Source organism: Heterodontus francisci, chromosome 3 (genome assembly GCF_036365525.1).
Source record: "Heterodontus francisci isolate sHetFra1 chromosome 3, sHetFra1.hap1, whole genome shotgun sequence".
In the NCBI taxonomy this organism is placed as follows: domain Eukaryota; kingdom Metazoa; phylum Chordata; class Chondrichthyes; order Heterodontiformes; family Heterodontidae; genus Heterodontus; species Heterodontus francisci.
The window spans coordinates 109,086,701-109,113,860 of NC_090373.1; the positions used below are offsets into that span (position 1 = coordinate 109,086,701).

Sequence of the window (27,160 nt, forward strand, 5' to 3'; positions counted from 1 at the left end):
GGACCACACATTACCTTTAATAAACGGTAAAGAAAGACATGGTTAAATTAGAACCACTCTGTGCTTTTGACACAAAAATTAGATAATAAAAATGATTACTGAAATCCATTCACAATCCCCTTGGGAAACTGAGTTATCTCTTTCAGCTATTTGAAGGGTTAGTGAGTTAATTCAGTTCAATAGCATTTTTACAAAAACAATTTCCTGTACCATCTTTGAGACTGCTCTCCTACATACACCACTACATAGCATGATTATAATAAAATCCGAACTTTATAGGCAATTTCCTGGTTTTCTAGAGCTTGAATCAAAATAGATGCATTAATGAAAAGCAAAAATGAAGTGCCAGATGTTAGAATTACAAGGCTTGGAAAAAGATTTTCAAGCATAATTCATCAGCATTAGCCCTAATACAACATCCATCATGTTTGTTATGAAATAGATGTATTTTTAATGAGAAGCTCTCACATTAACATCACGGCTGCCATTTTGAGTAGAGCAGTTAGAATGAATGTTACTTATATGATATTATACTTGCCAGACTGACACCATCCATGATTCATGAACAAGAACATATCATTGTTATAATAATGTGCTTGGCTCAACGGTTATGTGCAAATTATTTCATTAAATTGACTCACTTCCCCAAGTCTTGCTCAACTTCTTAGCTAATTTCAGTCATAGAGTCATAGATACAGCACTGAAACTGGCCCTTCAGCCCACCAAGTCTGTGCTGACCAACAACCACCCATTTATACTAATCCTACATTAATCCCATATTCCCTACCACATCCCCACCATTCTCCTACCACCTACCTACACTAGGGGCAATTTACAATGGCTAATTTACCTATCAACCTGCAAGTCTTTGGCTGTGGGAGGAAACCGGAGCACCCGGCGGAAACCCACGCAGTCACAGGGAGAACTTGCAAGCTCCGCACAGGCAGTACCCAGAACCGAACCCAGGTCGCTGGAGCTGTGAGGCTACAGTGCTAACCACTGCACCACTGTGCGACCCACTGATCTGATTCAGAAGTACTCTACTACAAATTGGTGTTCTTGTGTGGCGAGATGCTCATTTCTGATGAATAACCATGCTATCTTTATTAAGTTGTTGATGAGCTATTAGTTACTGCTGCTAAATGAGGTCTCGACAGTTCTTTGATACAAAGGAGACAAAATTCCTTGGGGTTTCTTGCCATCTCCTTCTGTAATTCTGGCGGGAGTCCAGCAGAACCTCCCAGAAACAGTTGCAGTTTGGTTGAGCCTGAGCCACAATCATTTCTATTTTCCTGGTAAGGGGTGGAGCTGCCATTCATTCCTTATTAGGCAAATGAAGATGAAGTGGGTGGAGTCAGGTGCAGGGGATTCTCTGCCTTGGGGAGCGGGGTGGAGGGGTGTCCACACTCCTTTGGTTCAGACAGGGTCCAGCATATCAAAAGAGGCCGATATACTGAGTCAGTTGAGGTGTACCAGTGGTTTTGCCCCCACCGGTGAGGACCAGGCCAGAAAAACAGCTTGAATCTCAGAAGAAAAGGATATTGTGGGGGAAAAAATGATTAAGGTTGTCCCCCTTACACAGGAGGCAGTAGAGACCATTGTTGGATGAGTAGGTGCTGGATTTCCCAGCTTCTGCTGGTAGGCAGCTTTCAGAAATATACCATTAGTCCCTTTGTTTTGCTGGCACCACAAGCTCCTCCAGGATCAATGCTGATGAGCATTGTGGGCACGTTACCAGTATAACTGCCGGGACTGTAACCCAGGGAATATATAATTAACAGTCAATAATGATCATATGAGCACTTCATTTGTGTGCTATCAACAAGTTTAACATTTGAGGTCCAGAGCATTTACTGCATATACACCGATGGTGTGACTGGCAAATAAATATATATTCCATCTGTGCTCCCACACACACACGCATACACACAGTGGATGGGTATTACAAAGGTAAACATAGAGCTCTTGAACTCACAGTGGGAAACTGCACTTGATGAAAGTGCATGTTGCAGATACATCAACAACACCTTCAAGTGCAGCTCCCAGCTGAAGCACGGGATCACTGAACATTCCAACGAGAAAGAAAAAGTCCAAGCCGAGGACCTAACATCCATGCTTAACTAAAAAAGCTAAAGACAGTATCAAACTTAAAGAAAAAGAATATGATTGCACAAAGATGGGTGGCAGATCACAAGATTGGACAGAATATAAAAAACAGCAAAGAATGACTAAAAGATTAATAAGGAGGGAAAAATTAGAGGATGAGAGAAAGCTAGCTAGAAATATAAAAACAGATAGTAAGAGTTCCTATAGATATTTAAAAAAGAAGAGTTAACAAAGTGAGCATTGATCCTATAGAAAGAGAGTCTGGGGAATTAATGAAGGAAAATAAGGAGATGGCCGTTGAATTGAACAGGGATGCTGTATTGGTCTTCACCATAGAAGATACAAGTAACATCCCAGAAATAGCAGTAAATCAAGAAATGGAAGAGAGGAAGGAACTCATGAAAATTACAATCACCAAAAAGTGATATTGAGCAAATTGTTGGAACTGCGGGCTGACAAGTCCCTGGGTCCTGATGGACTTCATTCTAGGGTCTTAAAATAAGTGGCTAACCAGATCGTTGATGCATTGGTTTTGATTTTCCAAAATTCCCTAGATTTGGGGAAGGCTCCGTTAGATTCGAAAATAGCAAAAGTAAATCCTTTATTCAAAAAGGGAGTTAGACAGAAAGCAGCAAACTACAGGCCAGTTAGCTTAACATCTGTCATAGGGAAAATGTTAGAAGCTATTATTAAAGACACTTAGAAAATTCAAAGTAATCAGGCAGAGTCAACATGGTTTGTGAAAGGGAAATCATGTTTAACCAATTTATTGGAGTTCTTTGAAGAAGTAACATGTGCTGTGGATAAAGGGAAACCGGTGGATGTACTGTACTTAGATTTCCAGAAGGCATTTGATAAGGTTCCACATCAAAGGTTATTGCAGAAAATAAAAGCTCATGTACATGCCAGTTCTCTCAGTATTGAAACTAAAACAGTGCAAGAATAAAATGGCTTATAGTCAAAACATATAATTCTTCAGCCTTAGAAAATATGAATAGTTCCATAGCCAGAAAATATTTGATGTTCAGCTTCATTAGGTAAATAGGTAGTGTTTAAAGAATGAATATATGGAATGTGTTAATCGAAATAAGATAATGAGCTCAGATAGTTCTCTTGCATATTGTTTGTGAACTTTTTTTTAAACTTGTAGAACATTACTGACTTGCACAGAAACATTCAAATGATGGAATTCAATGCTCATTAAATTTGTCTCTCAAAATAGCTGTATAAATTGTTAAGTACCTTCCCATGTCACTGCTTCATCTTTCGGTGCATGTCTGTCTGCAATTGCCTACATTTGGGGAAAATATTGAGAAAAAAAGTTAAAACCGAATGTGATCTGGACAAAACAATTTAAATTCTTGCCTCTGCAATAACCCTTTTAGCTTCTTACATTTGCAACTGTTCTGGTGGTTTTGCACTCCACTGTCAGTTCTCGTAAGTCATATTTATAAATTGAAAATCAGCCAACCAATAATCCTTGGAGAGCTGAACTGACCAAGGCACAGTCACTGCAGTAACATTTAGACAATGTTGTGAAGAGAATGAATGGATGAGAGCACCCAAATTTAAACAAGGGGCATATATCCATTAAAATAATCCAGGATGAGGTCCTTGTTCTTGAATATTAACCTGTAGAATTCAGCTCTACACATAAGTTTTAAGAATCTACAGGGGTTCGGCCGATTCTTCACCCTTCCCTGGAGTTTCCAACATAAATTTAATTTTTTTCTAAATTACATATAAGGGTATCTTGCCATCAATTTCTGGGTGTGATAAGGATATTTTCAAGCACTGTTTTAGTTGAGGATAGCACAAACACAAAGATACTACGTTTAACTCACAATTCCCATAGAGTCATTGAGTACCCAATTTCAACTGTGCTGTCTTAGGGAGGCAGAGTTTCTCTACAGGGAAGGAATCACCTCTGGCTGCTTTCGTGCACATTTTAGCAGCTGGTTTACAGAAATTTACTGGCAGAAACATGGGAGCAAGTCACACTGACATCCTCTCAGCCAGGGTATTGTAAATGTACCAGGCAGCATTTATTTTTATCTGCATCTAAATAGGTCAGGAACCTGATTCTAACCTGAAGGTGTGATTGAGACATCGCTGCATTTTCCTGTGGTACGGATTCTGCTTCTTCTAAAAACCTGTTTAAAAAAAGTCAAAGTGATATTAAAACTAAAGGAAATTTAAGTCTTAATATGATGTCAAAGGTGTAAAAATAAGTTTGTTCTGGATGTGTGATGTCATTTCCACTTTTATAAACCTGGCATAACAATAACCGGAATAATAGTACTGAATGAGTTAAACAGTATCCCTTCACTTCTGGGACCTGGGTTTGAATTCAATGCATGCTGATAGGATAAAGTTGCTTCCTCTGTTGACTTGTCCAGCATAGAGTAAATTCCAAAAGATTCAACCCAGTTACCTGGTGAGCACAGGCTCACGGAATTAAAATGCCCATAACTTGTCAATAAATGGTATTATATTGCTAATCTAAGATACTGCTGTCACACCTTTGCAGATTATGGCATACAAGTCATTGTATTTGGTGACAGATATGGCCCACATCTGGTGTGGGAGTCAACATTCTAGCATTGGAACTTGGGGCATGGCCTAGTAACATTGGGTCGCCAGCTAGATGTGCCTTCTGCTGAGATTTCCTGTGGGGACAGGAGTGGTTGGGTATTGCAACTTCCCCTTGTAAACTGGCATCAGTAATTGAGGACGAACCAGTGGGGTGGCAACTTCCATCAGAATTTCCACTGCTGCTGCCCTCAATGTACTTACTGTATGCTAGCAAGAGTGCTCACAAGAATGTTGCAGGCCATATTTGTGGCTTAGAATGCTCATTGTAGATTTGAACTAGCTGAATGAGACCTTCTTAGAAAGGAGCCAATTTTATAATTTCTACTGGTCTTCAGCCAGACCTACCAGTTTTGCCCATTGGTTCAATGCCCCTCAAGAGAATATAAACCGGGAAAGATTAACACACATATCACTGTTCCCACTTTAAAGGAGTTGAAGGGGATCAGACCAAAGTAATTTTCAGCTCTGGTGATGGTCTGCACAACCTCAAACCACAACCATTTCTAAAAGCATATTGGCGATGTTGTTTTTCATGTTGTTAGCTGAAATGCTGATTTATAAGGACAAAATCATGATATTACGTAATATGCAATTACTTATCTGCTGCTAAGGTGCAGCTGGCCTGGCCCTTTAAGACCACACAGTTTAGTTGCTGCATATAGGGACATTCTGACATCAAACAGAACCTAAGTGTTGCCAGTGAGAGGAGTTTGCAGTTTGGTAAATTTACACCACCAGGTCAGAAGAAACCAGAATAAAATAAATACATTTCTTTTTTAAAAATAATTCTTTAGATTCTTTCAAATACGATCCCTGTCATTCCTCTACACACTCATGCACTGACCAAATTTGACAAAGCTGGTCATTTGTATGAATTGGTTGCACTTCTGATGCAGTCCCACCTCCTGCAGGTCCTTGTGCCAAGAAACAGAGCAGGAACATATGGCAGAGCTCAGGGCCTTCTTGCTGGGAAGACTGCACAAGAAGGTGGGCTTACCTTCTCAGACCTCCATCACCTTGCTGTCTTACCCCCTCAGATCTTCTGATTTAAGGTGGTCCCAGACCTAGGGCCTGATGCTTGCTTCCTCAAGGTCCCCTCAAAATGAGGGCTCTTTTGTCAATCAGAGATAAAAATGAAATGGAGGGCTGGGTATTGTATGATTGCCTTTAAGATCTTAGTATGATAATGAGGTAAGTACCAGGACATAGTCATGTGACTCAAAGATTAGAGTCACTCTGTAACTATAACACCTAGAGGAAGATTCTATAAATAATTAGATCTGCACTGTGTATAATAGTTCAGTTCTAACAAACCTGTTTGAGATCTTCAACCAACTGGACTCCGCACATCTCATTTATGTTGCATCAGACAAAATAAAATGAATTCATTACATGATGGCAGATCCACATTATATTGTGGCAGTGGCGGGATAAGGCAGAATCTAAGATTGAAGACCACAGGGAAAACAGCTTTAAAAACTACCTTCCAACAGCTAGAAGAGAGAAAGTTTAAAAAAAACTGGCTCCAACAGTGAAGAAAACACTTACCTCAAGCTGTAGAAGACAAAGCACTGAACGACAGGCTGCAAATCAATCACTGTGATCAAGTGAGTCATTGCCCGACAGTCCAGGAATCCCCACTGAAAAGAAGCTTTGAGGTGCTTACAAAGTTGATTTTTTTAAAGGCTCAGTAAAAGAAAAAAACATGGAAAACCCAATCCCAATCTTAGACTGATTGTTCTCAAAGGCTCTCCCAGGCTGATCGAAGCCTACGCTATTACTAGAGGTGCCTGACAGCAAAAAGAGCTGGAATCCTCTATTCATGCAGCCTGCAGCTAAAGCCTTAAAAAACCATTAAATCACACAAGCATGAAGAGCTATCATTCGTTCAGCCAAAGTTTAAAAAACCCATAAAATCATTCAAGCGTGAAGAATTGCCTATTGAATGGCTGTATAGACAAACTCCAGCAGAGAAAAACAGCACTTAAAATGCCTATTACACAGCTGTATAAACAGACAGACCAGAGTGCCAGAAGCTAGATAAACAGACAAGCACTGCTAAACACCTGCTCCTGTCAATCAAAGCAGCCGAGAGAATTTGTTTAAAGGGGAAACAGTACAGACTCATAGTCCGGAATTTTATGCCGCCCCAGCGGGTTGGATGGTGGCGTGGGGACGGCGTAAAATTGAGTGGCAGGCTTCGGGAGGCCTAACCGCCCCGATTCCGTCTCCGACCAAGTTTACGGAGGTCCGGCGGGGGAGCAGGGGGTGAGAAGCGGCCCGCCCATGCGAGGCCTATCAAGACCCTTAAGTGGTCACTTAAGGGCCCGCGCCTACCTCCACGGGTATTTTACGCGTGGCAAGCGGGTGTGTCGGGGACGTGAAAAGCCGCCCAGCTATAGCTGCCAGCCTTTCTGCATCCCGGGGGGGAGGGGGGGCCTGGCAATTGGGCACAGGGTGCCCGATTGAGGACCGCCCCCACCTCCCAACCCAACCCCGGGATCCAAGACGCACCCCCCCCTCCCCCAAACGACCACCCTAGCCTCACCAGGGCACGACCGATTCCCCTGGTGAGGCAACCCAAACTTACCTTCAGTCCCGGCTCCTTGGTATCCTCCTCGGTCGGCTGGGCTGCAGTCCCAGCAGTAGCCACTGCTCCCGGTGGCACTGCTGAGACTAAGAGCTGCCGGCCCGCTGATTGGACGGCAGCTCACTGAGGCAGGACCTCCTCCCTCAAGTGGGTGGAAGTCCCACCTCGGGCCAATTAAAGCATGGGGATCTGTAAAGTACTGGACGGATCCCCAAGCTGGGCGGAAGTGGGTTCGGCACCGACATTTACATCGAAGTCCGGCTCCCGTCCACCCAGCATAAAATTCCAGCCATAGAATAAGTCTTAAAGCAAGTTTTAAGCAAAAGAACAGCAGGAAGATGTATACCAAATTTCCCTGCATGAATTGGAAGGGCATGGATATCCTATCTGAGTTGCAGATTTTCAAGCAGAGAATGCAGTTATGCTTCACTGACCCTATTATTACAGAGCCAGAAAAACAGGCTGTAAAAATAATGATAGCAATTGGAAATAAGGGATTACACAGAATCAATACCTCAGGCTTATCTGACGAGGATCAGGAAGATCCTGCAAAGATATGGGAAGTGCTAGAAGATCAGCTCCAATTAAAAGTACATTTTAGAATTCACCGCCTGGAATTGATGTCCTACAGGCAACAGCCACAGGCATCAATTGACCAGTTCATCCATAGACGCCATAGTAAGGGCAACAAATGTTACTTTACAGAAGCTAAGCTGTCAGACTCAATAATGGAGCCGGTAATTGTATTGAAGTATTTCAGAAGGACCTCGTGGGGAAAAAGAAAGGTCACAGCATCGATGCACTGCTGGAAGATGGCAGGAAATACTACAGCATTGTAGCTGGACAACAGCACTTCCAAGCACAAGGTACAACCAATAGTATTGGTGTGATAACTAGGTCGAAAACAGCAAGAAAGCTGTGTGGTAAGTGTGGTTGGTTCCACTCACTGCGACATTGTCCTGCATTTCAAGACTTGTTCAAGGCATGCGGTGCAAAAGAACACCGGGCCCACCTATGCAAGAAATCTGGCTCCGAAGACGCAGCCAGAAATCACAAAAGGGTTCAGATAAACAGACGACAGGTGCAGAAACAGGGCAACAGCAGTAAGGAGAGCTCCAGAGACTGGCGTAAACACAAGCCGATACACAAAATCCATGGCGGAACAGACCTGAAACAAGACTCAGAGAAGCAATTCTCAGCCAAAAAAACAAAAAGGCATTCCACATTGTGAACCTGACACACCATGTTGATGAAGTCAAACAAATGGAAGCTTTTGCCACTATGAACATCACATGTCCAAAGAAAGTTGGCAAACATACACTCAGGGTTAAGATTGTCATCAGCGCTAGTGCAAATATCCTACCAGTATGAATCTTGAGAGATATGTACCGGAGTCACTGGAAATCAATGATACAACCAACAAATGCAAAGTTGTCGGCATACAATGGGTCAACCATCCCTTAAAGGGATATAATTCTTAAAGGCAATCATACAACACTGGGAATACCACTCCCCACTTTCCCAGTATGCCCTGGTCGTGCATGCCCAGGACCACCTCTCTAGGAATGCCCCAGAAATCCCATCAATATAATGGGGTCAGAGACCAGACATAAGGAAACTTCACCCCTTTTCCTCTTCATTGCAACTGGGAACTGGGTGATTCCCAGGTGCTATGGAGAGCAGTATCAGGGACCTGAGGGTTTAAATTTGATAGAAAACAAAGTAATCGGATGAGATCCCGAGTGGATCAAGTTACTTCCTCATTAGTAAGAACTCCAGGTTAATAATTAATATTGGAAAAGAGTGAAAGTGTTGCAAAATGTTACTTCACAAATGTATTTTGTCTGAATACACATTGTTACGAGTGTGCTTCTATTTTTTGTAAAATATGTTTTTAAGGACTTATAGTTGAATTACGGACATTGATTCATCTGGAAGCTTGAAGAGATGCTGAACTTTGTGTTTTTTGTAAAAAGAGGTCACCAGAAGGCTTCCTCGACTTGGCTTATAAACAAGCCTTTACAGGAAGGCACCTGTTTTCAGATAAAATACTAGAAGGGAGCTTGTTGTTTTGACTTGGAGAAGACATTTACAGAGAAGTGACCGGTCAAGATTTATGGAGGTCAGGAGGCTTGACTTCTGGAATGTTTCTGGTTTCACTTTGAATTGTTAAAATGGATAGTTGGTTTTTGCCTGCCAAAAAAGCCCAGCTCATCTTTTTCTCTCTCTTGGAAAGGAATCCTGCATATCCAATGCGTCAGTCTCCTCTTTTCTCCTGTATTTGAAGAAACCCTGCATGTCGAATGTATGCAAACTAAAACCTCTGCTGCAAGACCTACCTGAAGCCTCTGTACCTGCTTTTCTTGGAAAGCCCACCCAAACTGATCTTCAACGTCACCTGGTAAGAACTGTTCTAGGAAGATCACAGTGACATTTGGGTTGCCAAACCAAAACAAAGGACAGCTTTCCATACCTTCTCTTTTGTCTTCCAGAATGAGCAAGTAGTCAGCCTAAGTGGTTATAGAGAAATACATCACTGAAACAGGCCCTTCGGCCCACCGAGTCTGTGCTGACCCATTTATACTAATCCTACATTAATCCCATATTCCCTACCACACCCTCACCATTCTCCTACCACCTACCTACACGAGGGGCAATTTACAATGGCCAATTTACCTATGAACCTGCAAGTCTTTGGCTGTGGGAGGAAACTGGAGCACCCGGCAGAAACCCACACGGTCACAGGGAGAACTTGCAAACTCCACACAGGCAGTACCCAGAACTGAGCCCGGGTTGCTGGAGCTGTGAGGCTGTGGTGCTAACCACTGCACCACTGTGCCACTGGTTTCTTTGGTTTTTTTTTGTAACAGAACTCTAAACAAAAATCCCTTTTTTCCAGTTATCCGGGTTGGGGGGGGCGGGGCGGGGGGGGGAGGTGTGTGTATGTGTGTGAGGGGCTAAGGTAAAAGGGGAACTTTTATATTTCAATCTATGTGTTGATGCTTTACTTCATTATTGGTTAAGACTTGTTTTATAATAAACTGATAATTTTGTTGTTTACTAAAGAAAGCTGGTTGGTGTGTTTTATACTGGGATAGAGTCTATGACTGAAATTTAAATATATGTTATGACCCATGGAGAAGTGGAACTAGAATGAACATGCACTCCTCCCACCTTGGTCGTAACAACAGTTTTTCTTCTAATATGATAAACTCTCAAAAACAATGTGGCTTGAAATTCGAGTATTTATATATTAGTGCATGGATTTAATGTGCTTGTGTGAAATTCCATTCTCTGGTCTTTTCAGCAAATTGGTAAGGTGTTTAAATAAACAGATTAGTGCCTCAAAAAGAGGCATGCAGTGTAACTAAGATGGTTTGTTCTGAAAAATGTGAAAACTCAATAAAACTACACTAAAGGCTATGCACTAAAGCCAAGCAAGTACATAAAATTGTTCATCCTAGGGTAACAAATGTTCCATTCTTTTAACTCCTTAAATGAAAAAGCTTTACCAGCTCAGTACTCATTTGCAATATAAACATTATGCATTGTGCATTTCTCTAAACATTTCCGACCTTTTCTCTGATTCGAAGGTTTCAGGCTCTGGAGAAATATCTTGATATTGAGGGCTTGGACTGAGAAACACAGTTGCATCCTTTGACGCCTTCACTGCAACATCCTGAACAACTGCAAATGAGAAATGAACAGTAATTCATGAACAGCAAATTTCTCGTGCTCTTCACTCTGTCCAGATTTATATAATGTGATCTACTACGCAAAGTACATCTGCTAAATATCTGTGGCAGTAAAAGAAAATGGTAAATGAACAGTCATAACAGTACAGAACCAATATCCAGTGATAGCCAGTGGAAAGCACACTAATCTATTGTTTGGGTTCATTTCCTATTTGGATTCCTTTCATTTCCTATATGAGATTTATCTATGCACATGGATCTTAAAAAAGTGTAAGTCATCACAATCAGAATTTTATTTGATCAGAATTTCATTAATCACAGAATTGTTACAGCACAGAAGGAGGCCATTCAACTCAATGGCTGGAATTTAACAGCGGGTGGACCGGAGCCTGCCTCCAAAGTAAAAGTCAGTGGTGATCCCGCTTCTGCCTCACCTGGGGATCCATTCCATATTTTACTGGTCCCCAAGCTTTAATTGTTCCGAGGCGGAACTCCTACCCGCTTGAGGGAGGACGTGCCGCTTCATTGAGCTGCCGGCCAATCAGCGGGCCAGCAGCTCTTAGTCCCAGCAGCGCCACCGGGAGCAGTGGCCACTGCTGAGATTACAGCCCAGTATCAAAAAAAGATGTCAGGGAGCTAGGAGGAAAGGTAAGTTTTGGCTGCCTCGCCGGGGGTAATCGGTCGGGCCCCGACAAGGCAAGTATGGTCGGTTGGAAGGAAGTGGGTGGGAGGGCGTGTTGGGTGCTGAGGATGGTTGGGATAGCGGGGGAGGCCCTCCATTGGGCACCCTGTGCCCGATTAGCAGGGCCACCCCCCCACCCCACCCCCAGGATGATCGCAGCCGCTTGGTTTTCCCAGCTGACTTTTCCTGGCTCCAGGATGCCTGTTTGCTACGTGTAAAATCTGCGTGGAGGCCCTTAAGTGGCCATTAAGTAGCCACTTAAGGGTCTTGATTGGCCTGGGGCGGGCGGCCCATTTTTGTGCCCTTCCTGCCCTACGTAAAGGGGGTGGAAGTGGGTCGGGAAAGCCTTTTGGAGCCTGCCGCTCCATTTTACACCACCCCGCCCAGTCCCCCTCGCCACCATCCGGCTCGTTGGGGTGGCGTAAAATTCCATTCCATATCAAATGATCTCAAAATTACCTTAGGAGAAGGCTATAACAAGATTTCCTGCAGTATTAGGTCTTTAGAATGAGATTAAAATTCTAAAAGTGAATTGAGAAAATTGTCTGCCCAAATGTCAAAACAGATCCATTGGCCCGCAGGTTTAGTTGATAAGCATGTTAAGGAACTGATCCATACTGACAAGGAAGATTAAAGAATAATCCTTGGTTTGTGTTGATGTTAGACAGTCAGTAGTAAGGCACTACCATTTGCTTCAGTGCCCCTGAAATAGGAACGGAAATTATTCAGCAGCTTTTCTCAATCTGATCACTATTCATTCACTTCTGCTGCAAAAATATGAATGTAAGGGCATCACACCAGGTCAGGATGAGGTTTGACTGTAATGCCACTATGGTATAATAGCCTATAGGCACTAGATCCAGGATGAAATTCTGAATGGTTGCTACTAGCATGGAGCCTTACCCACAGAGAACATGTATTGGGACTACCATGGGCATGCTCATGATTTTCCATCTGTTCATTTAAATGTTTATGACTCCACATTTGGATCAAGCATTTGGCAAATCATTCTTTGAATATCTACAGTAACAACAAAAAAATCTCACTTTTATATAGCGCCTTTCATGACCATCAGATGTCTCAAAGCACTTAACAGCCAATGGAAAAGTGGGAGCCAATCTGCGCACAGCATATATTCTCATAAACAGCAATTTGACAATGGCCAGATAGTCTGTTTTTGTGTTGTTGAGGTCCCACCGAGATTTTCATTTATATAGTGCCTTCAACATAAGAAAATATCCCAGCTGTTTCACAGAGGCATAACCAGGCAAAAATGTGCACTTAGACAAAACAGGAGATATTAGGAGGGTTGAGGGTGGGCATTTAAGGTGGGCCTTAATGGAATAGAGGGAAGTGGAGTGATCGGTGTGTCTTAGACAACAACAACAACTTCTATTTATACAGTACCTTTAACGTAAAACGTCCCACAACTGAAGGCATAACTGAAATGATGCGCAAAGGAAAGTCTCACACATAAAGGGAGGGCTCACATAATTTGGCCAAGATACCGGAGGGATACCAGCACCTTCAGAACTGTAGCACAGAATGAGTCAATAACTTTAGGGAGGAAAAGAAATAGTGAAATAAAATCTTTTTGAAGAAAAGTTACCTGGTATCTTCTTGTTTTTGTTAAATGCGTTCTTTAGGATGTCTATACCACTGGAAATATCTCCATAGCGCTTTGATTTAACTTCTGCAAACCATTCACCTGTCATCACCTTCCATTTGCTTGCATCAAAATTAGTTCTCTTCAGTTTCCTGCAGAAAAAAATGTGTATTAAAAATGTGATTTTTTTTTTTGTGTTGTTCCATTTCAGGGTCTTACAGCAACAAAAAAGATCCCAACAATAAAAACAGAAAATGCTGGAAATACTCAGCAGGTCTGGCAGAATCTGTGGAGAGAGAAAAACAGAGGACGGAATTTAACATTCCCTTGGGAGGGGACATAAAATCATGTGAGAGGCGGCGGTGTCAAGCCCGTCGCCAACCTACCCTCACTGCTATTTCACCAGCGGTGGGGGAGATGCCCACCTGCCCTTAGGCCAATTGAGGTCCTTAAGTGGCCAATTAGTTGCCATATAAGGACCTCCTCCGCCATGGCTGGTATTTTACCAGTGGTTAACAGGCACCGCACCCGAGGAGGCCGTCTAGTAAAACAGGGCGGCCTCCTTGCAGGTTGGGGTTGAGTCCCTCCTGATCGGGCACCCTGTGCACCACGGAGACCCCCCTCCAGTAAAACAACACTCCCTGCCCTACACTCTGACTCACCCCACCTCCCTTGCCAGGGCCTAGCTAATTGACCCGGGCGAGGTTTGACCCCCACTTAGCATTTTGGAGGCTGGCATCCATGGTGGCTCCTCTTCTGGCTGGATGCAGTCCCAGCCATGGCTACTGCTCCCGATGGCACTGCTGGGACTGAAGAGCTGCTGGCCTCTGAAGCCTCGACTGAAGCCAATTAAGGGCCACACAAACTAGCAGGGGCACCACCTCACCATTAAATTCCAGCCAGAGTTAACATTTCAGGTAACTGACCTTTCATCAGAATGAGGAAAGTCATGAATGTAATCTTTCTTTGGCCTCCTTATCTCGAGAGACAATGGGTAAGCGCCTGGAGGTGGTCAGTGGTGTGTGGAGCAGCGCCTGGAGTGGCTATAAAGGCCAATACTAGAGTGACAGGCTCTTCCACAGGTGCTGCAGAAAAATGTGTTTGTCGGGGCTGTTACACAGTTGGCTCTCCCCTTGCGCCTCGTCTTTTTTCCTGCCAACTGCGAAGTCTCTTCGACTCGCCACACTTTAGCCCCGCCTTTATGGCTGCCCGCCAGCTCTGGCGAACGCTGGCAACTGACTGCCACGACTTGTGATCAATGTCACAGGACTTCATGTCGCGTTTGCAGACGTCTTTAAAGCGGAGACATGGACGTAGGTAATGTAATAGGTTTTGAGTAAGTGAAAGGGGAGAGGGTGGGGAAAAGAACAAAAGGGAAGAACTGCGATAGGGTGGAGGACAAGAGAGACTAAATGACAAAAGGTTTCATAGCACAAGGTCAAAGGGGGTGGTAATGGGTCAAGAAAAGAAACAAAAGATACATCTAGAGGAGGTGTGAACAGCAGGATCATGAATAACTGCCATCCGAAAGCAAATTAAAAGAAATGAGAGAAACAAGAGAGAGAACACAAAACCGGTGAAGAAAAATGAAACAAAATGGGCCAGATGTTACAATCTAAAATTGTTGTACTCAATATTGAGTCCAGAAGGCTGTAAAGTGCCCAGTCGAAAGATGAATTGCTGTTCCTCAAGCTTGCTTTGATCTTCATTGGAACACTGCAGGAGGCCAAGGACAGTAAAGTCAGAGTGGAAGCAAGATGGAGAATTAAAATGACAGACAACTGGAAGCTCAGGGTCATGCTTGTGGCCTGAACAAAGGTGTTTAGTTTCCTAGTGTAGAGGAGACCACACAGTGAGCAGCAAATACAGTATACTAAATTGAATAAAGAACAAGTAAATCACTGTTTCACCTGGAAGGAGTGTTTGGGGTCTTAGAGTGAGAAGAGAGGAGGTAAAAGGGCACCTGTTGCATCTCCTGCACTTGCCTGGAAAGGTGCTGTGGAAAGGGGAGTGGGTGTTGGGATGATTGAGGAGTGGAGCAGGGTGTCACCGAGGGAACAGTCCCTTCAGAATGTTGAAAGGGGATGGGAGGGGAGGGGAGGGGAAGATGTGTTCATTGATGGCATCACCCTGGAGGTGGTGGAAATAGCAGAGGATGATCCGTTGAATATGGAGGCTGATGGGGTGGAAGGGGAATGCTATCATGGTTCTGGGAGGGAGTGAAAGGGGTGAAAGCAGAATTGTATGAAATAGAACAGACAAGGTCGAGGACTCTATCAATCATGGTGGGGGAGGAATTCTCAGTTGAGGGAAAAGGAAGTCATATCGGAAGGACTAATATGAAAGATTGTATTGTCAGAACAGATGCGATCGAGACAGAGAAAATGCAAGAATGGAATAGAGTCCTTACGAGAAGTGCGATGTGAGGAAGTGCAGTCAAGGTAACTGTGGTATTCAGTGGGCTTATAGCGAATACTGGTTGATAGCTATTCCCAGAAATGGAGATAGAGAAGTCAAGGAAGGGAAGAGCCAGAGTTAGACCATGTGAATGCCAGAAAAGGTTTGAAATTGAAAGCAAAGATTTATCTTTTCTGGTTTGGTTTCATGCACTCTTGTTTTTCAATTAATTCTTTTTTTATGCTTTCGGACAGCAGCCATTCATGGTCCTACCATTCACACGTCCTCTAGACAATTATTTTGTTTCTTTTCTTGATCCATTACCACTCCCTTTTGCCTTACACCATGAAACCTTTTGTCATTTAATCTCTCCTACTCTTAACCCTATCACAGACCTTCCCTTTTGTTCTTTTTCCACTCTTCCCACGCACCACACCCCCCCCCCCACCCCCGCACCCCGCCACCTTTCACTTGCTAGAAACCTATTAAATTTCTAACTTTTCTCAGTTCTGATGAAAGGTCACAGATCTGAAATGTTAACTCTTTCTCTCTCCACAGATGCTGCCAGAGTATTTCCAGCATTTTTTATTTTTATTTCAGATTTCCTGTATCTCCACTATTTTGCTTTAGTCAAAATTCCAATATGTCTGCACAAGAAGTTTTGTGGTTGTAACAAAAAGACTAGTTTATTAAATTGTTACTCTTTACATTAGCAAATTACAGAATCAAATTTGTATTGCACAAATTCTAGCCTACTGACCAAATAGACAACACATTTTTGTGACATATGCCTACCTGCTACTTTTCTTACTGATTCTTTTTCTCTGGGACCTACTCATGCACAGCACTTTTCTCTAAAACCTGGAAGCTTTCATTTTGTAATCTTATTGTTACGTTTAGAGAGACACTGGCGATCAAGTTGGACTACACCAGTAGCACAAAACGGGCTCATAGCGAATCAGCAGCCTGTTTAATACCGCACTCGATTTTCTCTTTCATTGACTTCAATGAGAAAGAAAATTCAGTGCAGCGCAAAGTTGAGAACTTTCCTACACTTCTGTGATCTCCCTGTGGCTGAAATTCTACCTGTTGCTACTGCTCCTCTTCCTCTAGCCTAAATGGAATAGACAGTATGATGACCATTTGGAGGTTGTCCAGTCACTACAAGCCAAAAACAACTGTGACTAACAGCAAGATATCCTCCAAACATCTGCAGCAATTTAAATGAAAGCAGGTAAGAACTCCTTTAACAAGCTGGAACTGACTGCCTCCTACCTGCAACACCCATGAATTGTGGGTGGGTTGAGGAAGTAGCAATGGCAGGCCTGATTTACACAAATGTGGTGTTTGGATTCTAACAACACCATAGGATCCTCATTTGAGTATTTACTGGGCCCCCGCCTTTTCTGGCTGGAGTGCTGACCACCTAAATTGAGGCCCACCTCAAATGTTCTTTACATCCAGCTGACAAAACAGGGCTATCAGAAGACGTATATCTGCTCCACTAAATCTGAAAGCAATTCTTAAATTTTAGATATAAATAAAGAGAAGGCTTTAAAACATTTCCCCTCGTTCAGCTGGTGAGAGCTTGAAATTACACTGGTGCGTGAAAGAAATGATTTATGCTCGCACCAGGACATCAAAGTTGCAGCAAATATTTCAGCAGATCCCAGGTGTTATGTTTAGAACAAAGTGAGGGAGTGTTTGTGAAATACCTTTGAGGTCAAAATAAATAGGAATTGACTTAAAGAACAGGATCCTCTACCTGGTACCACAGTTGTTCCAATTAAAAATGTTATTAATTTTCCCAGTTCTTGACTTTTTAGGTTGAAGATTCTGCTTTTTTTGTTAAGTTGGAGAATTTGTGGTTAAAAAAGTGAGCCATTTATTTGTGCATCTTTTCCTCAAGGTTGGTTAAAAGCATGACATCTCCTGGAGGATAAAATGAAATGATCTAGGCTCACAGAGCAGCTTTGCTTTTGTGTGTGTAGGAAAGGCATGAAATGTCGATATCCCAATAGAGAGGTGTTAAATTGCCACTTACAGGCTTGAGAAAATGTCCAGCAAGCACGGCAGTGTGAAAATAATTTACTCTGAACATAACAGCAGACCAAGAAAATAGTTTCTTGCATGTAATTTTCTTGAGATAAATCAAATTTTAGTGTATTAATCCCATCAAAAACGATGTAATTTATATTTCAGTGTCTCACACCTGAACTATAGGTGAGGTACTGGGGTCTGTTGGCACCATTGCAACCATAACCCAATGCATTATCTACTGAAGAGGAGAGTTCAGAGGGGGTACACTGGGGTGAAAATGCCATATCACCAAGTACTTTCAATTACAAACCTAATTTAATAATTTCTGAGGAGTTTTTTTTAAACCAGTTGATAAGGCCCCTTTAAACACATTGTAATAAACATTAGCTTAAGCAATACAATTTGGTACGAATCTCCCCTCTGTTTTAATAAGCCTGTGGCGAGACAGAATATTAATGACTAACAATCAAAAATTCTCATAAAGATCATTGCTAAATGTCTCTAAATACCATTGGAATAGCACATCTTTCATTCTTGATTGGTATTTAACGAGCAGTCAATTTAATAACCATTCCCATGTGAATTGCAGAATGCAGCCCCAGGTTTTAAAATGGAATTCCTCAAATTACTAGTAAACGTTGTTTTACTCTGCTCACTACAGCAGAGTGTGATCATTTGCATACCATATTGTACATATTTTATTGAAAGGCAAAAAAAGTTAATACAACCACTTCCACACCACTGACAGATTTTCAAAAAAGATAAATGAATCTGAAAGAGAAACTGTAAAATATTAATCTTTATTTTGGAATTGATTATTGAATTAGAAGGTGAATGAGGTTTGCCCACCATTTTCATTCCAGTGCAGTTTCAAACAGTAAAAGGTCACTTATATCGATAGGAAACCACCCTCCAAATTTTTGACTCTTAAGCTATAAATTCTTTCAAATAGAAACTCAAATATTTACAAAGATGCCAATATAATTCACATAAGGAAGCAACAGAGAACCCATTCTCACAAAGATCTTTTGTTGAAAATGTGATTGAGGAAACTAATTAGCAGTATCCCTGTTATGTTGTGATTTATAATTCTGTCACCCATCTGCTCCCACCTGTCATACACCTTACAATAATCTTAGAGTAACATTGTGCCATTAAAGAAAGTGCTGCAAAATAAAATTACTTATTTTAAAAGCTTTGCAAGCAAAAAATAAATTTAGAATGCGATTACCAGACATTTAGGGATAGGAATTCATCCGGGCCCAACCAGCGCTGTCCAATCATGTGAGAATCAAAAGAATTGTATTTTTATAACTCCTTTCATGACCGCAGGATGTCCCAAAGTGCTTTACAGCCAATTAAGTACTTCAGAAGTGTAGTCGCTGTTGTAATGTAAGGGCCCTCATTGTGATTAAATCTGTAGGCACCTAGTGCTATTGATTAGCAGCGCACCTAATGAGGGAGTAGAAATATTAGGCATTCCAGACACCTTTTAAAGGTACCTGTATGTCATAAAGGGGAGCTACACTTTGGCTGTAGGCAACTTGCATTCACGTAGCAGAAACTTGCATTGGAGAAGCTGGAAGGGACCCCTGGGTTTTTGATTTTTTTCTCAAAAAATACATTATTCATAAAATTTTGCAGAAGTACATTACTAACAGTTCAAATTTGACATTACATACAGTGCAATATCTTTCAGTACGTGGAACTCTGACGTATCTCACTACACTTACAATTACAGGTTATATTTACAATATACATTCATGCCGTATTGTTTTGGCACTCTGTAATCATCTAGGGAGGGCTTTAGACTGTGTCCTTTCCCCATTGAGCCTTTACGGCGGTGGCCTCAAGCTTCAGTCCGTCCCACAGCACGTAGTCCTGGACCTTGGAATGACCATTTTGCGACACTCGGTCGTGCACAGCTCCTTGCACTGGAAGACCAACAAGTTTCCGGCAGACCACAGAGCATCTTTCACCGAGTTGATGGTCCTCTAGCCGCAGTTGATGTTTGTCTCAGTGTGCATCTTTGGGAACAGCCCCTACAGCATTGACTCCTGTGTCACAGAGCTGCTCATGATGAAACTCAACAAAAATGATTGTATCTCCTTTCATACTTTCTTTGCAAAGGCGCATTCCAGAAGGTGGTGGACAACAGTCTCTTCCCCACCACGGCCGCCTTGAGGGCAGGGTATGGTGGCAGGTGCATGAAGGATCTAACAAGTAGGGTCCTTCTCATCACCAGCCAAGCTATGTCTTGGTGCTTGTTTGAAAATATTGTCTATGAAGCAATCTGTCAAATAACTTCCACAGTCTGCTCAGGGGATTTTCAGATGCTTCATTTGAGATGTTGGTCGAGGAGTTGGTCAGGAGGAGGTTCGTCCTCTTCCCACCAGACTCCTTGATTTAAACTCATATCTGACACACTGTGCAGACAGGCAGGTATGAGAGTTTGAAGAACTTGTAGAAGAGAAGACAAAAAAAGCTCAAGAAAGCTCATGAGTAAACATATTCACAACTATTGGGAGCTTTAGTGTTCTACAAAGCCTACAGTGAGAGGTACAATCAGACTCGGTTGTAGTGGTACGAAATAAGCTGCCATGCCCACTCAAAGAATAGCAACCTGTACAAGGAACAGTGCTGTCAGTAATCATGGAAGCATGTATTATCATGAAGTACCGCCTTCAGGAGATGAAGGGAGAAGCGATAAGAAAACTGCTCAAAAAAGAGAATCCGATGAAACAATGAAATAAACATATAGATGCAACAAACTGCAATATAGAGAAGCAACAGACTGCAGGACTTTAAATAGTTTGTATTACTTCAAATACATTTGAATATTTGATCATCAAGCTCAGCGTCTGTCGCAGCTTTTAATCTTCTATTCCTTTTTTCGTGACTCATTAAAGCACAGCCTAAGCCCCACAGGGTAAATTCAACCTATTTAATAATTTCATCTATTTCATCATGAATTTTAATCAACTTTTGGAATCTTTCAATTCTTTAGCAATTTGAATTATTTCTAATGATGATACAACAATAAAAGTTCAATCGCAGTGTGATTGCAGTTTAATATATTAACACAAATTTGAGGTAGACTTTTCTTGCAGCAACAAGTCTGAGTTTTTGGGTCACATGCGACCAAAGCAAGAGGCCCGAGGATCGCCAGGAATTAGATCATGATCTTCATCTGCATAGTTGGCAGGAGCTGCCAGCACTTGTTGCATCTCCATAGGCAGCTCACCCAACAAGAAACATCCATTTCAGGTCACCTGGGTCATCGGCTGTGGCCTGCAGAGGTAAATTGAGGGTGGGTGTGGGGGACAGGGTGTTGGAGCAGACATGCGAAGGTGGGCAACGGTGGAGTCAACTGCCAGGGCTATGGATATGGGGCAGCAATCTTCTGACATCAGAATTTTTAAATAAAACTTACCTTTAGTTGGCAGCTGCAAGATCTGCTGAAGAATCCAGCACTTGCCCTGCTCATTGACAACTAAATTTATACAGGGATTCCTCAATGGGCATTAGAACCCAAATCAACATACTCAAGGGGCCCAACGGCTTTTTTATGCTTATGTCTCAGATGGCAAATTTAGCAGTGGGACCAATACCAGTGCAGATTGGGCAGAGGTAATCGTACAGCTAACTTGCTATGCTTTGTGCCTGTTATATGCTCATAAAACAGGTGCAACGCATATCAATTTCTACCCCATTGAGTTCTTCGCAAAACTGAAATTTTAAAATTGCAGAGTGTCACAATACTGCATTTTATCTGGCAACTTAAGATTAATTTAAGAAGTGGAAGAGATTGCAACAGTACCTAGATTTACAGAATTTGTGGAAGACATTTGTGTGTGAAAGGAAAAAGAGCCTTCCCTTCTTAAATATTCAGTGAATCTCATGCCTGCTCAGGCATAACACTCCAGAGTGGATGACAGCAAAAGCACATAAATGTATCCAATTTGTAGAAGTAACCCTGAGTGGAAGGCAAGTTGAAGAGGTGAACATATCCTTTCTTTGTAAATTCCCAACAATCAATGAATTACTTTCCCTATCCATCTCCTCCACAATACTGATTACAAAAAAGGAAAGGTACAAGCTAAGAAAAGAAGATCTTCAGAAATGTTTCAGGATTGCTTCCTTACATCCTTTAGCACACAGCAACATGACATAAATAATTCTGGATGCATAGTAAATAAGGTCAAATTAGAAGATATGAGAATCTTGATATTTCATTAAAACTAAAACATTAATGAAAGCTTGAGAAAAACAATGACAGAGAAACACTAGGGGAAAATGTTAATTCTGAAAAATGGCTGGGTTTATGGGGGTGTGGCTGGGGATGTGTGTTCAGGCTTTGAGTGAGTTGGCACTTTAAATATTATAATGAGGCTGTGAGCCTCATTTGTAATCACCATTTTGAATTTAACCGTGGAACGTCAGGTTATCTGAACTTCGGGAAACCTGGCAGCTAAACCCAGGCGAGGATTGATAGGTGCAGGAGGTAAATGCCTTTCCACTTTTCTGCTGGTTTCAGTGTTCCTGCCTTGACAAACCCACGACCAGACACCCACTGCCCAGGAGCCTTCTGATCTCTCAGATTTTCTCCACAAAGCCTTCAACACACTCCCCAGGCCTTCAACACCCCTCTTGGCATCCAATCTGCCCCACCCTCCCACCCTGGATTGAACCTCCTCCCCGTTCCCCCTCCCCCTCCTTAGAATCCCGGGTTCGTATCTCCCCTCCCAACTCGAACCAAATCCCCAGGACACAAGATGGATCCCCCACCATGCCACACCCCCCCCACCCCACCTCTAAGGGGTGGACTTAGCTGATCCTGTGGTCTCCTTTGGACTGCTTCCTGTTCAACTAGAAGCCAAGCCTGTAAATCAGACTGGCTTCTGGGCAGGGAACTTATCAGCAATGCGACACACACGCTGTGGAGTTAGAACTCCACAGTATGTGGGAAAACCCCAACGTCCGGGTTGCCTGTGCAGTACCGACCCCCACTCCAATCCCCACCCCAGCTCCTGGCAGGTCAGCTAAATTCAAATCCACTAAATCCAAAGAGAGCAATTTTTGTGAGAATGTAATGGGTTTAAAAAGTTAATTGGAACACTATTGTGTCGCAAAGTATCCAAGAAGAGAAAATGAGGGAGGATTTAAGAATGTTGATAAATCATCCTTGAGTTCCATTTTGCCTCAGTTAAAACGATTAAATGGCATTCAGATTAAGTGGAGTTAAAAAGAGAAATATTCAGGAAAAGCAATAGGTTCTTCAAACATAAGGTTCTTAAGGGGCTTGACAGGGTAGATGCTGAGAAAATGTTTCCCCTGGCTGAAGAATCTAGAACATGCAGTCACAGTCTCAGAATAAGGAGTCACCCATTTACCACTGAGATGAGGAGAAATTTTTGCACTCAAAGTGTTGTGAATCTTTGTAATTCTCTGCCCCAGAGAGCTGTGGATTCTCAGTCATTGGGTATATTCAAGACAGAGGTCGATAGATTTTTGGGCACTAAAGGAATTAAGGATTATGGGGATAGTGCGGAAGGTGGAGTTGAGGGAGTAGATCAGCCATGATCTTACTGAATGGAGGAGCAGGCTTGAAGGACCAAATTGTCTATTTCAACTCCTATTTCTTAAGTTCTTATGTAAAACAGACAAAAAGTTTGTTAAGCATCAGAACTGGGTAAATTATAAATATTATAAATTATAAAGCAGGTTCAAAAATACACAAGCTAAAAGAAATATTGAGTATAAGATTTTGAGAATAGATTAAAATCATTATGGGTTTTTCAAGATTATATGCAATAAAGGATGAAAGAAAATATTGAATCACTTACAAATGACAGTGGGAAGCTAGAATTCAGGGACAAAATAGGAATTATTAAATACTGACTTCAGATCTGCCTTTACTCATGATAAGGAGAAGTTGCCGCAATTAAATAATAGATCGTGCCACAAGGCGGCTGACGGCAGGGCCACGGCGAATTGGTCCAGTGGCTTCATTTGCATGTTACCAGAGAACTGTTCGCACCGTTAAAGACCCCAGAGGGAGCTTATTGGTCATGCAGGGATGCCAGCTGAGGGCCTAAGGTGAGCTTGAGTGGGGAGGCAATTGGGAAGGCGATGGGGTCGGGTGGGGTGGGGGGGGTGCGGTGGTGGTGCGTTGAGTGTAGGACGACTGCAGCTTTAATATTTTTTCCCAAAAATATACTTTCTTCATAAAAATTTGCAAAAACACATTACAAAACAGTTCAAAGTTCACATTTCAGGAAGTAAAATGGAGATTAGATTTCATCAATACAGAAAACATGACGTGCCTCACAATTATTGCCATTCCATTTTAAATGTAATGTACATTGGCATTACATAGTAAAAAGATATTTTGTGCATACAGCCCAAGGGGTTCTACACAGGTTCCAGCCCCTCAGTTCACTATGGCAGGAGGACCTTACACAGTGGGCTTTCCCCATTGAGCCTTTGCGGCGGCTGCCCCAAGCTTTAGTGCGTCCCTCAGCATGTACACAAAAAGCAGGACAAGTCCAATCTGGCCAATTACCGCCCCGTAAGCCTACTCTCAATCATCAGTAAAGTGATGGAAGGTATCATCAACAGTGCCATCAAGCAGCACTTGCTTAGCAATAACCTGCTCAGTGACGCTCAGTTTGGGTTACACCAGGGCCACTCAGCTCCTGACTTCATTATAGCCTTGGTTCAAATATGGACAAAAGAGCTGAACTCAAGAGGTGAGGTAAATGCTGGCCTGGCCAGCGAAGCCCACATCCCATGAATGAATAAAAAAAAATGTAGTCCCAGACCTTGGAATGTGCCAGTCTGCAACACTGAGTTGTGGACAACTCTTTGCTCTGGAAGAGCAGCAAGTTTCGGGTAGACCAAAGTGCATCTTTCACCGAGTTGATGGTCCTCCAGCAACAGTTGATGTTTATCTCAGGAACAGCCCGTAGAGCAGGGAGTCGTGGGTTACAGAGCTGCCCGGGATGAACCTCGACAAAAAACCACTGCATCTCTTTCCTTGTGGAGCCAAGAGGAAAACCTTTGCACCTCCTGTCTCCATATGCTATAAGTAACATTTCTTTAACTTACCTTTTGGGTGGCCTCTTTAAAATCTACTGGTTTGACTGCTATGCACCTGAGACAACTGACTGGAGCATCCATGGCACATACTGCACTCAGCCAGGACCCAATTTGGCAAAGGTGCTTGAACTAGGCATAGGCCCATTGCCTACACACATCTGCTGCTGTTCAGGCAGGAGCCCTGGACGATTACAGGGCACCATAAACAATATGAGATGCAGACTGAGGTTGCATTTGCCACATGCCATATTAAGCTCTGCAGCATCTGTATTTTTGGCCAATAAACAGGTATTGTGCTATCAATCGTCTAGGCCTAGGTTTCCAGAAACAGCAGAGGGAAGCTAGACAGAATACAAATATCAACACACACAATAACAAAGGTTATTATGAAGGTTAGATGTTCTTAAAGGGGACGAAGTTCCCATTACCATTAGAACAAAGCATACTCATGAGAATTAAAGAAAATCAACTGACATGTTGCGAAGTCACTGAGTTCAGGAAAGATTCCTGAGAATTGGAAAGTGGCTACAATTTGGATTGTTTGAAAAAGGGACAAGGGATATACTTGGCAACTATAAATGTTTAGCTTTAACTTTCAATATAGGAAAAATCTTTGAAATGATATTAGTGAGCTAGCAGGTGAGCATTTGAAAAAGCATAGCTTATTTTTGGAAATAATACTGTCATGATCAATTGGAGTAGTGAAGTCTTGCTTCAGTGTAGAACCTTGGTTAGACTGCACCTGGAGTACTGAGTGCAGTTTTGGTCCCCTTACCTTAGGAAGGATGTTATTGCCATAGAGGGAGTGCAACAAAGGTTCACCAGACTTGTTCCTGGGATGGCGGGACTATCCTATGAAGAGAGATTGGGGAAACTGGGCCTGTATTCTCTAGAGTTTCAAAGAATGAGAGGTGATCTCACTGAAACCAACAAAATACTTAAAAGGATAGACAGGGTAGATGCAGCTAAGATGTTTCCCCCAGTTTAGGAGTCTAGAACCAGGGGACACAATTTCAAAAAAGGGGGAAGCCACTTGGGACAAAGATGAGGATGAGATGAAATTTATTTACTCAGAGGGTTGTGAGACTTTCCAATTCTCTACCTCAGAGGGCTGTGGAAGTTCAGTCATTGGACTGAATTTTATTAGTGCGCCGCACATCGCAGTGACGCACTTTGAAATCAGCGGCCTTCAAGCACGAATGCACTGTCGCTGAACCCCTGCGGTATTTCACATGGAGGGGGCGGAATGACTATACCCCCGATGACAGAGGGGGCGGCCGCTCCATCCCCAGCAATGGCGTCCGGCGCCACCACACAGGCACCATTTTTAAAGGGCTTCAAGCCCTTTAGAAGTATTTGCATTTTTAAAGTGATAGAATGTTGAAAATTAAAGTAACACATGTAATAACATTTTCACTCCCCTCAAACAGACCCCTAAGGAAGAATCAATTGATTAGTTGGACATTCCCCCCGCAAAAAACTCTGTGCACATCCCAACCTCCCCCCACCCGACCTTTAACAACTTTAAACCTTGACCCCTTCCCACGATTCTGCCCACCAATCAAAATGGTTTTCCCTGCTTCCCCCCACCCGCCCTGAAACTTTCACTCCTCCCCCCTTCCCACCAGTGTCACATCTCAGAATGCCAAACAGAGTTCCGAAGGCGCGTGAGTTGTGGCCGGTGGCGGTAATATCGGCATGGGATGGCCGCCAGGACAAACTAAGTTGATTTTCATGTTTTTTTCATTGATTTTAATATTTAAATGAAGGCCCCGCCGCCATGCGGCCGGGGGGTGGAGGGTGTGGTGGGCCACACCGAGGCCTCGCCGCCACCAGTAAAATGTGGCAGGGCTTTCTCGGTGTCTGGGGTCATGGCGGGCCACTCACGCAAGTATTTTACAGGCACCCCAGCAATGACCCCCGATGTCGAGGGGCTGGTAAAATTCAGCCCATTGAGTATGTTTAAAGCAGAGATTGACAGATTTCTAAATACCAGTTACATAAAGGGACATGTGAATAGTATGGGAAAAAGGCAATGAAGTGGATGATCAGCCATGATTGTATTGGATGGTGGAGCAGACTCAATGGGCTGAATGACCTACTCCTGTTCATATGTTCCTAACAAGGTTCATGCAATCAATATTATACACAGAAAACCATCACATATTCAAACTACTAGAGACCAGTCACCTTCCTGTTATGAAAAAAATCTGGTTGCATCAGATAATCTTACAAAATGCAGTGTAGTCTTTTGCAATTAATCTCAATGCAACACATACAGTATCTTGTAAAAAAAAAAGGAAAATACATACAGTACAGCACAATGAATGTATAGTAATAAGTTTAAG

General features: G+C 42.7%; 1 protein-coding gene across 6 annotated transcripts in view; it reads right to left on the reverse strand.

Moving 5' to 3' along the window:
- The window catches only part of LOC137359547 (synaptotagmin-like protein 2), a 294,080-nt gene that overhangs the window by 122,911 nt on the left and 144,009 nt on the right, over window positions 1-27,160 (reverse strand). For all 6 annotated transcript variants that reach the window (XM_068025421.1, XM_068025423.1, XM_068025422.1 and 3 more), the window contains 4 exons: window positions 13,278-13,426; window positions 10,867-10,978; window positions 4,196-4,259; window positions 3,349-3,397 (listed from right to left, as the gene is read on the reverse strand). In XM_068025421.1, coding sequence (XP_067881522.1) covers window positions 3,349-3,397; window positions 4,196-4,259; window positions 10,867-10,978; window positions 13,278-13,426 — 374 coding nt within the window. The remainder of the gene's footprint in view (window positions 1-3,348; window positions 3,398-4,195; window positions 4,260-10,866; window positions 10,979-13,277; window positions 13,427-27,160) is intronic.